General features: G+C 41.2%; 1 protein-coding gene across 2 annotated transcripts in view; it reads right to left on the bottom strand.

The window, feature by feature from the left end:
* The window catches only part of LOC112264830 (chloride channel protein 1), a 45,809-nt gene extending 33,972 nt beyond the window's left edge, over positions 1–11,837 (bottom strand). For both annotated transcript variants that reach the window (XM_042295634.1, XM_042295633.1), the window contains exon 1: positions 11,165–11,837. In XM_042295634.1, coding sequence (XP_042151568.1) covers positions 11,165–11,295 — 131 coding nt within the window. In that variant the 5' untranslated portion in view covers positions 11,296–11,837. The remainder of the gene's footprint in view (positions 1–11,164) is intronic.
* Positions 11,838–13,415: the final 1,578 nt, after the last annotated feature.

A 13,415-nucleotide genomic window follows, 5' to 3' on the forward strand; every position in this document is an offset into this window, starting at 1 on the left:
ACGAAAGAGAATTGTCCCGATCTCTGTCGTCTCAAGTTGACTCCAACTGTAGTTCCATCTAAGAAGCAAATGTCCAGGGAACTGTCAACGGGACCTCTACCTGTTCCATACGACCGGTTGTTGTTTCATCTCTGTGGTGACAAATGAAAAACAGGGGATGCTTCTGAAATGTCACCCTATTCACTATGTAGTGGGGCCCATAGGGCTCTGGTCAAAAGTAGGGCACTATATAGGGCATAGGGTGCCATTTCAGATACACACAGTCTCTTCCTACTATAGCCCCTAATAATGACTTGTCCCATTGACCTGCCCTGAACCTGCCTACTAAATTTGAACAACAATATTCTGTCCACTTCCACTGTTGGTAGGAAGAGGTTATCAACGATTCCATTGGAGAATACTAGTCAGTCAGCCAGCCAGTCTGTCATAGCATTTTTCAAATGTCATGCCCAAATCATATGGAGATTAACTTCAAACAGCGGTGTCATCAGAGAATGAAAAGTGACCAATTAAAGTCAGACTGTGTGATGACACTTATAAAGTGTGTCGTTGAATGTAACATACTGTACACAGGCCTAAATACCACCAATGATGCGGCACCAATGCCCCGGTGTCATGTAAAATATCTTCCCAGCGTGAAGTAGTTTCACGATCGTTCTGATCGTGTTCTGATTGTGACATGATGCTGTAAAAATTTCTCCCAGCGTGAAAATGTTCCCGCTTCAATATTTGCACGCGCATCTCTTTCTAATTATGCTAGCTAGCTAAATCAAGGGCGAGGGCGTGTGAGAAACATCTGCACGAGCTCAGCCCCCCACACAGACACGCGTGCAATTATTGACCGGGAACATTTTGACGTTGTGAAATGTTTTATAACATGACGTCACAATCAGAACTATTTCACGATGGGAAGATTTTTTTTACATCATCCGGCATGCCCAACCCATCCAGGGTTTTACGTGATTAGGACACATCCCAAATGCCAAGCGTGGTATAACACTAACCTTGCCATATTGTGCAGTCAGTGTGATTATACTGTAGCCATAGTCACATTACTGTATCTTAAATTGCCTCAGCATCAGATCTAACCAGATACCATAGTTACTTGGGATTCCAATATCTAGAGTTAATCTAGGTTATTCACTCAGAAAGCAATCTCGCTGAGATTACATCAATAATACTAGCGCAGTCCAAACACATGTACACAGAATAACAAAAACATGTACCAGCGTTCAAAATACTCACATTGTCATCGTTATCGATGGGGGGGAAAAGTGCAAGACATGGAAATTGTATGACAAGTGTACAACTGTACAGTCTTTTTCCTTTTCCTAAAGTAGACATTGATTAGCCTAGATCAGGGGTCCTAAACTCTTACCCTACGAGGTCCGGAGCCTGCTGGTTTTCTGTTCTACCTGATCATTACTTGCACACCCCTGGTGTCCCAGGTCTAAACCAGTCTTTGATCAGAGTGAAACAATGAAAAAAAATGCAGTGGAATCAACTTTGAGATGGAGAAAATGGACTCCAGATGTCTTTATGTGTCTTGTGTGACAGTAGAAGGTGTTGAACACTCCTTGCTGTGTCGTTACAGCTGAGGGCTTTATGAGGCTGCTGACCGGTGGTAATCTAATGATGATATCTGTGCGTTTGCTCGCTCCCACTCCTCAGGATGTCGTCCTACTCTGATGCTGATAATCAGTGTCAACCGGGGGACACCATCTGTGGTAAGTGCTCCTCTATCATGATCCCTTTTCTCTGCTTCTCCTGTGTCGCCTTGTCTTGCACCTTCTACAACTTATACCCACTAGCTGTTGGGTCTCCAAGCCAAAGGTATTGACATAAAAACACGAACCATGAACTTGGACTCTTTAGATCCGATAGACCAGCGTTACCCCCGCCCTGGTCCTCCAGTATCCTCAACAGCACACATTTGTATTGTATCCCTGGACAAGCACACCTGATTCAACTTGTCAGCTAATCATCAAGCCCTCAATAAGGTGTTTGTCCAGGGTTACAACAAAAATGTGTCATTTTTATTTATTTATTTATCCGTTATTTTACCAGGTAAGTTGACTGAGAACACATTCTCATTTACAGCAATGACCTGGGGAATAGTTACAGGGGAGAGGAGGGGGATGAATGAGCCTATTGTAAACTGGGGATTATTAGGTGACCGTGAAGGTTTGAGGGCCAGATTGGGAATTTAGCCAGGACACCGGATCTTTAATGACCTCGGAGAGTCAGGACACCCGTTTAACGTCCCATCCGAAAGACGGCACCCTACACAGGGCAGTGTCCCCAATGCCTGCCCTGGGGCATTGGGATATTTTTTAGACCAGAGGAAAGAGTGCCTCCTACTGGCCCTCCAGTAATGATGGGGATACTCGTAGGACAAGGGTCGGGAAACAATGCGATCGACAATGTTCTCGAAATAATAAGGAAATGTTTAACCAGGATACATTTAGCTGCCCACCGATACATTTCTGGGGCGTTTTGCTAATCTTCCCACCAGTGTAAAAAGTGGGCTTTAACATTCTGTCACAAACTGGTTGTCCATTTACTGAGATTCTATTGGTGCCGACATATGATCAACATCACAGTCAATTTTTACACAGGATCTTTGTGTTTTAACCAAAACACACATTGCAAGGGGCATGCCATGTAAAGATCATTTGTGCCATATTTATTCCATTTGAATCTGCCTTCCCTTTCCCAGCCTTTACCAAACAGATCTGTAATCAAAAGGAGCTGCAACCAACATAGTGGAGCCACTTCAACTGTCTAGAAAGCATTTGACATAAAACGCTACATAGATGGCATCAGGATACATAAAACGCTACATAGATGGCATCAGGATACATAAAACGCTACATAGATGGTATCAGGATACATAAAACGCTACATAGATGGCATCAGGATACATAAAACGCTACATAGATGGCATCAGGATACATAAAACGCTACATAGATGGCATCAGGATACATAAAACGCTACATAGATGGCATCAGGATACATAAACGCTACATAGATGGTATCAGGATACATAAAACGCTACATAGATGGCATCAGGATACATAAAACGCTACAGAGATGGCATCAGGATACCTAAAACGCTACATAGATGGTATCAGGATACATAAAACGCTACATAGATGGCATCAGGATACATAAAACGCTACATAGATGGCATCAGGATACATAAAACGCTACATAGATGGCATCAGGATACATAAAACGCTACATAGATGGCATCAGGATACATAAAACGCTACATAGATGGCATCAGGATACATAAAACGCTACATAGATGGCATCAGGATACATAAAACGCTACATAGATGGCATCAGGATACATAAAATGCTACATAGATGGCATCAGGATACATAAAACGCTACATAGATGGCATCAGGATACATAAAACGCTACATAGATGGCATCAGGATACATAAAACGCTACATAGATGGCATCAGGATACATAAAACGCTACATAGATGGCATCAGGATACATAAAACGCTACATAGATGGCATCAGGATACATAAAACGCTACATAGATGGCATCAGGATACATAAAACGCTACATAGATGGCATCAGGATACATAAAACGCTACATAGATGGCATCAGGATACATAAAACGCTACATAGATGGCATCAGGATACATAAAACGCTACATAGATGGCATCAGGATACATAAACGCTACATAGATGGCATCAGGATACATAAACGCTACATAGATGGTATCAGGATACATAAAACGCTACATAGATGGCGCCAGGATACATAAAACGCTACATAGATGGCATCAGGATACATAAAACGCTACATAGATGGTATCAGGATACATAAAACGCTACATAGATGGCATCAGGATACATAAACGCTACATAGATGGCATCAGGATACATAAAACGCTACATAGATGGCACCAGGATACATAAAACGCTACATAGATGGCATCAGGATACATAAAACGCTACATAGATGGCATCAGGATACATAAAACGCTACATAGATGGCATCAGGATACATAAAACGCTACATAGATGGCATCAGGATACATAAAACGCTACATAAGATGGCATCAGACCTGTGAAATATAGATTAGAGGCACTGGTTTTATTAGGTACCAAACGAATATAAAAGGACACAACCTAGATTTGTCCATTAAAAACACTCCTTTTCCACTTGCGTGCCCTATTAAAACACTGTGCCATATTTTTCCCGTTGATCCGTTATACAGCGAAAACAGAAATGTGTTGCATTTGTTGTCCCAGTATCCAACATGCACACAAGAACGGCTGGGAACAGCACAGGGTCTGCCGCATTGACCGCTACGTCGTCAGTCTACAGAGCAGCACAGCTTAGGGGAAAGATAGTTCAGGCTCTACGGAAGATTTGAAGGAACAAGAAGAATGAATTTTTAAAAAAACAGACTGTTCATTTCTTAACAGTTGGCTTTAAGCATTCCAGTTGCTTTGGGACGGCACACTGTAGGTAGACTTAGCCAATCAATCACGGTGTGGAGCAAACACGTTGTACCACAATCTATACCTTTTTCAGCATGCTATTTCCTGTTGCACTTAAAAGGCCCAGTGCAGTCAAACTAGATTTTCCTGTGCTTTAACAATATATCTGCACACTACCAGGTTAGAAAAATAGGTTGATAAATAATTCAATTGACCAATAAGAGAGTTCCAAATCTCTCTGCCAAACCTCTCTCCCCTCGCCACTCAGACCATTCCTAGACAGTCCAAGCAAAATTCTTGCTTGAGAAATTGCTCTTTACTAAGAAGCTATTTTTGTTGCTTTTTGACAATTTTTAAAATTGAAAACAATCATAATAAGTTGCTTAATTGTTACCCAGAAATGATTTGATAAAAAAAAACACTGCATTGGACCTTTAAATGAAGGCAGTGTAGATATTGTAAGTAGCTTACGAAATAAGATGATATGAATGAGGAGCACTAAATCACCCTGACAAACAGTAATTATGTGTCTGAAATACAGTACCAGTCAAAGGTTTGGACACACCTACTCATTCCAGGGGGTTTTCTTTATTTTTTACTATTTTCTACACTGTAGAATAATAGTGAAGACATCAACACTATGAAACAACACATATGGAATCATGTAGTAACCAAAAAAGTGTTAAAGAAATCCAAATCGATTTTATATTTGAGACTCTTCGAAACCCTTGAATGGGTAGGTGTGTCCAAACTTTTGACTAATACTGTGCATTCGTATTGGCATGTACTGTTGTTGCTACTTCAAGTGTATCATACTCAGGTTTCTGACTATCAAAACAAATGCCAGACCACACCTGCTTGCTTTGTACTATAGTGTTGACATAGACATTACAGAACACAATGATCACCATTTCAGGGAGACAGACATAAAGAATAGCATTGAAAAGTCATCCTCAACCATTTCCATTCTATACTTCTTTGGTTCTTTTTCACTCTATTTGTTGCCCAATGTGATTCAGAAATGCTGTCCTTTCCCAGCACAGGGTCAGCTGTAGCAGGTTAGACGTTAAGTGCCTTGTTAAAGTGCCCAACGGTAGTAATACTCTAACTCTGACATTGGTCTCCCTCTCTCGCTCTCCGTCTCGCAGAGATCACAGTGTACAAACAGGAAGTCATCATCGTGCCCATCCTGCTCCTTGCAAGCTTCCTGGTCACTCTGCTAATCGTTCTCCTGATGAGGTGCTGCCCTGGAAAGGGAATCCGCGGACGACCCAGCGTAATCCTAGCCCGACCACACAGCACCCGAAGGTTGAGCGCACACACACTGAGGCAAAGTGCCAGACAGAACGTACAGGGCATTGAGGGTAAGTTGCTGTGCACATTGATGTCATGCCAGTGAGCTTGACTGATGAGTCAGCATACTTGTATCTTCCCACTCTGTACAAGTCTTTCTAGACAGATGGGTTGCTTCCGGCAATGTATTGACGCTCCAGCTCAATACGTCTTTACAAGTTGTGTTGTCAGTTGGGACAGAGAGGATGAGTCAGAAACAGGATGCGCGTCACCGGTAACGTTACTGCCCTATTTTAAACATGTGCACAATTCCCGCCGGCATTTTAAGCCCCTCCTACCCAAACTCATGATTTGTTGGGAGTTTTTGGTTGTTGTCTGAAGTGGACCCTCCCCTGAACACTTTCCTCCCAAGAACTTGTGCCACTGTTGCATCATTTCAACATGGAAATGTGGGTAATATTTGGTTGAGACGTTGATCAATGAGATTAAGCTTTATTCACCCAATCAAAAAGACAAAAGTTTGTTGAATTCCCAATGTGTTATCACTATGCTCTCAACCATCTAAAAGCATGATCAAATTCCAATGGAAAAACAGTGTCAGATTTTTTTGGGTTTAGTCGTCATCTAAATGTGTGATCACTGCGCTTTCAACCGTTTAAAAACAGAACAAAGTTAAAAATGGGAATACAATGTCAGATATTTTGCATTTATACAACAACTTAATGTCTTTTCACTGTGCTTCCTCTAACAGCACAGCCAAATGACCTGGATTGCAGTTAAGATTACATTCAAATACAATAGTGCGAGTGATCAATGCTGCTCAAGATTCTTCCCAGATTATTATAGATCTCCACAGACCTGCGAGCAATGCATGCTATCTTGAACTTGCGCACTTTCTATCATTTCATAAGAAGACATTTATAATTACAGCAGGCTAACTTCAAAATGTGGCCATGGATGTGTTACTCATTTTAAAAAGGTTGAATAAATACTGCTACATTACTTTGTAAGATAGGCTATTTAGTGTATTGCAAAAGTAATATTGAGTTGTGTTTTGGTTGACAATGCAGCCAAATATCAGCATTTTAAAGAATTTCTAAAGCTTGCATAGTTTCATCTGAGCCACTGGTTTAATCCCTATTCCTTAACTTTTTTAAATGTTTGCTTTAGTTAGAGATGTGAATCCAACATATCAATCAAATGTATTTATAAAGCCCTTTTTCACATCAGCAGATGTCACAAAGTGCTATACAGAAACCCAGCCTAAAACCAGGAACGGCAAGCAATGCAGATGTAGAAGCACGGTGGCTAGGAAAAACTCCCTAGAAAGGCAGGAACCTAGGAAGAAACCTAGAGAGGAACCAGGCTCTGAGGGGTGGCCAGTCCTCTTCTGGCTGTGCCAGGTGGGGATTATAAGAGTACATGGCCATTAAGGCCAGATTGTTCTTCAAGATGTTCAAACGTTCATAGATGACCAGATGGGTCAAATAATAATCACAGGGGTCGTAGAGGGTGCAAAAGGTCAGCACCTCAGGAGTAAATGTCATTTGGCTTTTCATAGCCGAGCATTAAGAGGTCGTAACATTATTTGTTAACTTGTCAACTATTTAATTGGCTATTTACTGTATTGCGAAATGTAATTGAATATCAAACAATTGAAGGATATGTACTGTATCTTTTGCGCTACCGATTTAGTCTGGCTCTAATTCAAAATGGATATGTGTTGGATTCACCTCTCCGTCTCAACCAAGAATCAAAGTTAAAGAATAGGACTAAATCAAATCAGACTTGATTTAAAGTGCATTTAAAGTTCAATTCAACTTAGTCAGTCTTTTAACTTGTATTTTTGGTTGAGATGGAGACGTGAATCCAAAGTATCGATTGTTCATTTGTAGACAAACCGGGAATTAAAAAGGCAGACTAAGTCAGTGGAACAGATGGAACTATCCAGTTTGTCTACAAATTCATCATTGATACGTTGGATCCACATCTCCATCTCAACCAAAAATCTGAGTTAAAGAACAGGACTAAATCTAATTCAACTTTAAATGCACTATTCTTCAACTTTGATTTTGGGTTGAGATGGAAGAAGTGAATCCAACGTATTCATGATTAACTTGAAGATTACATTTGAATTCAAAGCTTGAAACCCTAGACTTATATGTATTGTCTATTTGTCGTTGAACACTGGGTTGAATTGAAACAATAGCTGCTGATGACTTTGCAAATGCTATATAGGCCTAAATAGTGTAATTGATGACACTCTATTTAACTTATGAAGTATGGCTACATTTCATTTGCTCTGTTAAACCTACTCTTTGGAATGACAAATAGCAACAGTGAATATATTTAGTTATTAAGGGATCTCTCAATAATCATTCTCACGATAGCACATTGGAAGTAGTCATTGACAAAAAATAAACGCTGGGCTTGGATAAAACCCTGGACGGGAGACCGAAATGAATAGGAGATCAACTCTCCAGTAGGAGGTGCTGCCTAGCCTATTGATTTAAAAAAATGATAATGAATATAGTTGAACAGCTGACGTTGTTTCAAAAGGTACAAATTCAACATATTTTAGGTTTGTCTGTGTTGAAAATGGGCCACAATGATGACATAATCCTGTGGTTGAAATTTCACCCTCAAAACAACAGTTTACGTTGATTACTTTTTCAAATTCTATGTATTGTCCAAGTAGATTCCACGTCACAATTGATTCAACCAGTTTGTGCCCAGTGGGTTATGATGCTCTTAGGTCTGGGATATCCCAGACTAACTCTGCACTAGAAATACAGTAGTAAGCATTTACAAACTTTGTAATGCACATACTTAGTCAATTGCTAAAGCACAATGATTGCCATATTGTTTATTTTAGACTTAATGCCGTGGTGTAAAGTACTTAAGGAAAAATACTTTAAAGTACTACTTAATTTGTTTTTTGGGGTATCGGTACTTTACTATTTATATTTTTGACAACTTTTACTTGACTATATTCCTAAAGAAAAGTATATGCACTTTTTACTCCATACATTTTTCCCTGACACCCAAAAGTGCTCGTTACATTTTGAATGCTTAGCAGGACAGAAGATGGTCCAATTCGCACACTTATCAAGAGAAAATCCCTGGTCATCCATACTGCCGCTGATCTGGTGGACTTACTAAACACATGTTTGTTTGTAAATTGTGTTGGAGTGTGACCCTGTCCATCCATAAAAATAAACATGTGCCATCTGGTTTGCTGTCTCGTCCTGACCATAGAAAGCCTGTATTTTCTATGGTAGAGAGGTCAGGGCGTGACTAGGGGTATTAGTCTAGTTTATTATTTCTATGTGGGGCTCTAGGTTTAATTGTCTATGTTGGGGTTTGTGTATGATTCCCAATTGGAGGCAGCTGGTAATCGTTGGTCTCTAATTGGGGATCATATTTAAGTTGCATTTTTCCACCTGTGGGTTATGGGATATTGTTTGAGTTACTGTGTTTTGAGTTAGTGCACGTAGCACCTCTAGTCACGGTTCGTTGTTAGTTTATTGTTTAGTTGTTGCTAAGTTTCACTATTAAAATATTATGTGGAACTCAACATACGCTGCTGCGCCTTGGTCCGTCTCTACATACGAATGTGACATTTGCTTAATATAAGGATTTTTTAATTTATTATTAGTACTTATATTTTAGCAACTACATTTACTTTTGATACTTAAGTATATTTCAAACCAAATACTTTGACTTTCACTCAGTACTATTTTACTGGGTGACTTTCACTTTTATTTGAGTAACTTTCTATTAGGGTATCTATACTTATACTCAAGTATGACCATTGGGTACTTTTTCCACCACTGTTTTAATGTAAATGTTTGCCAAAACTAGACTAACTCCTGGCATATATTTACCTACTGGATTATGGTGTATTTATCTACTTTAAAAAGCGTACATAGGCAGAGACTGATTTTTGTTTTATAATGCATGAGTTGCATCTCTAGGTCTGAGGAATTTCATATATATCATTTGATATGTGTAATACCCATCTGTTCACCTGCAGCTCCTCCTGAGCTGAACCCACTGGAGCATGAGGAGTTACCTATGGGCACTCCGACCTGGCGTGACGCCCCAGACACCTTTTCTGCAGTACCGGAGATGCCCAGAGAGAGGCAGCATGGCTCTTTCAACCTAGTCACTCCGCTGCCCCTGTTCTTTGTCAAACCGAATGACTCTGTCACCCTCTGCCGGGCAAGGATGGACAACAGAGATGTGATTCTACGGACACTTAAAGGTAACATTCTTTGATATACATTGGAGTTATAAAATAGACGCTCCCATCCAGAGACTGACAGTCAGTGTATTGTAAGACCTTCAGGCTTATGAGTATAAAACCTGAAATGTTGGGGATGTTACCTGGTCTTGGTGTCAACTATGACATCTGATTGATATTCAAATCCACAGACCTAGGCCAACCCATAACAAAAATGACTACATTTCCCTTCAGTAGCCTACTGACAGATATAGAAGGAGAAAAAATACACAAACACATTCAGTGTGTTTGAGGGGATCCATTTGAGCAAAGGGAGGCACAGAATCACTAGTCTTGATAACACATTGAGTAGTTATGAGGGATGTTAGGTCATTTGTAGATCAGTGATTCTACGCAGTCCAACTGCAATGTAGTAAATCTCAACATGCACCTGTTCTCCCCCAGAGACAGCTGATGCCAGCGAGCGCCAGTCCTTCCTGGGCTTTGCCTCCTTTCTGTCTGAGCTGGGGCTCCACCCCTTTCTGCCAGGTCTGATAGGCGTGCTCTCCCTACGTACCCCCCTCATCACCGTGATGGAGGAACTGGAGCACAGGGACCTGCTGGGGTTCCTATGGAGGTGTCGACAGGTATGGTACTCCCATAAAGATGGATAGAGGGCTCAACTTTATATCTATGACCGCATGGGCAGCGCCATTGAGGCTACCGCCCATAGAAATCCCCACCCAGTTGACTACTTTAAAATGGGTGAAGCACAGTGGAAGCCCTCAATGGCAATGCCCATGCTAAAATGGCTTATATCCATGATGAGTCCTCTAAATAACTCTATGGGTACTCCTACATTGCCAAATAGCTGGGGATGTTCAATAGGGAGAACACTGTTTTAAACAGAGTGAAACGCAGAGGTAGCCTAGATTGTTTCACCAAAACGTTTTGCTCCAGACTGGAGTATACTGACCATGATGCTGATGTGTTAGGTCTTAGCCAGAGATCTGCCTTGCACAACCTTTACGTAAATCGTGAATTGTCGCCTGGTTTGCCTGAACATTCGAGTTGTACGTGGATCTCAAGAGGCTGCGCAAACACTCTGTAATCATTTAGACTACAGTGAATATGGACATGACCATTAGTGATAGTGAGAATGGAGACTCACAGTGCTGTTTCTTGGCAGGACACAGGCGGGGAGTCCCCATACGACATCACAGAGAAGCGCATCTTCACCATGGGAGGACAAGTGGCTTCTGCTCTGGTTGGTCTTTCTCTCTCTCTCTCTCTCCTTTCCATCCATCTCTGTCCGTATGTCTACAATTGAAAATGATAGTTCAAGTTGAGTGCATATGCTATGAAAATGTCGATCTAACGATTCCGTCATTCTTATTCAGAACTGTGTAAGCACTTTGGGACAACTGCTGATGTAAAAGGGTTAATGCATGCATATCATTTTAATTTATAAGTAGAGCCAATAGTTTTACCTCATCAAGTCGTGGGTTTTGGAAAAACTCCTGGCCTTGACCTACTTGATTTGTCTGTAGGAATGGCTTTTACATGCTTGAATGTCCCATAGCCATTGTAAAACAGCATCCTCTTTATTTGTGCATTCAGGAATACCTGCATGGTCAGAGCTGTATCCATGGCAACGTTGGAGCTCGGAGCGTGTTGGTTGGCAGAGACCTGACAGCTAAACTGTGGGGATTGGGTCCAGCATACCGCAGGAAAACACAAGCAGGAACTCCAGGAGAGCTGGAGAACACCGAGACGAGGAAGTGGCAGGCTCCAGAAGTATTGGCAAGGAGACTTGTCAGTCAAAGCAGTGACGTGTAGGTCGCCAATCTGATTGGACATATAATATGAAAAAGTCATGAGACTTTTAACGTTGACAGTGATCTCTCCAACCATCCTTTTTTTTTTTACAGCTGGTCTTTTGGTATCCTGCTCCATGAAATGGTGACACTAGGTAAATGCTTTTCTAAATAAATAATCTATCATTACCGGTCTGTTAAACTGTTACAACCATCACAAATGTTATCCCACGGATATAATGTTTATCATGTACACGCACCCTAATAATCTCATTTAATCCTCCACTTTGTAGGTGACCCACCATTCCCTAAAGTCATGGCCAATGATCTTCTCCAATACCTCCAGAGAGGAAAGACTCAGAAGAGACCCGCTAATTGTTCTAACTCACTGTAAGCGACCACATTAAGTAATAATCCGTTAATAATGACCTAGTATACCACAGAAAACATATAACAGTACTAGTTCTTAGACAGTGATAGAAGTGGCCACAATGATCCCCACAAAACCAGTTAAAATTGGTTCCAAAAGCTACTGTACCTTTTTCAGGTATTCCATAATCAAGTCCTGTGGCCAGTTCGCTCCACACGAGCGACCTGCATTGGCTGAAGTGGTCCGGAAGCTTCAATCAGGAGAGAAGAGTGCCAACGATAGGCCAGTTCTTCGAGTGCCTGGGCCACTGGACATTGAGAAGTACCTGCACGAGGCGGGATATGGAGAGGCCTACAATTACACTGTTCTCTGATTGGCTCCTGGGCTTCTTGTTTAAATCTAGGTCATAAATTCAGTGTCGCTTTTTCACATTACCGTGAAGACTGCTGGAAGAGCGTTTCAAATGTTAAAACACCAAATATTGTTTTTCTTTAGGTGCCATAATATCCTCAATACAATGTGAGAGACTGAAGAAACACTCAGGTATCAGGACATAACTATACTGAACAAAAATATAAACGCAACATGCTACAATTTCAACGATTTTACTGAGTTACAGTTCGTATAAGGAAATCAGTCTATTGAAATGAATTAATTAGGCCCTAATCTATGGATTTCACATCACTTGGCAAGGGGCACAGCCATGGATGGGCATAGGACCACCCACTAGGGAGCCAGGCCCAGCCAATCATAATGAGTTTTCCCCCATAGAAGGGCTTTATTACAGACAGAAATAATCCTCAGTTTCATCAGCTGTCTGGGTGGCTGGTCTCAGATGATCCCACAGGTGAACGGACCAGATGTGGAGGTCCTGGGTACACGTGGCCTGCACGTGGCCTGCAGTTGTGAGCCCGTTTGGACTTACTGCCAAATTCTCTAAAACTATATTGGAGGTGGTTTATGGTAGAAAAATTAACATTAAATGATCTGACAACAGCACTGGTGGACATTCCTGCAGTCAGCATGCCAATTGCACCTGCCCTTAGAACTTGAGACAACTGTGTTGTGACAAAACTGCACATTTTAGAGTGGCATTTTATTGTCCCCAGCACAAGGTGCACCTGTGTAATGATCATAATGTTTAATCAGCCACATCTGTCAGGTGGATGGATTATCTTGGAAAAGGAGAAATGCTCACTAACAGGGATATGATATGGATATGGATTGTGTATGAG

Source organism: Oncorhynchus tshawytscha, linkage group LG13, assembly GCF_018296145.1.
Source record: "Oncorhynchus tshawytscha isolate Ot180627B linkage group LG13, Otsh_v2.0, whole genome shotgun sequence".
Taxonomy (NCBI): Eukaryota; Metazoa; Chordata; class Actinopteri; order Salmoniformes; family Salmonidae; genus Oncorhynchus; species Oncorhynchus tshawytscha.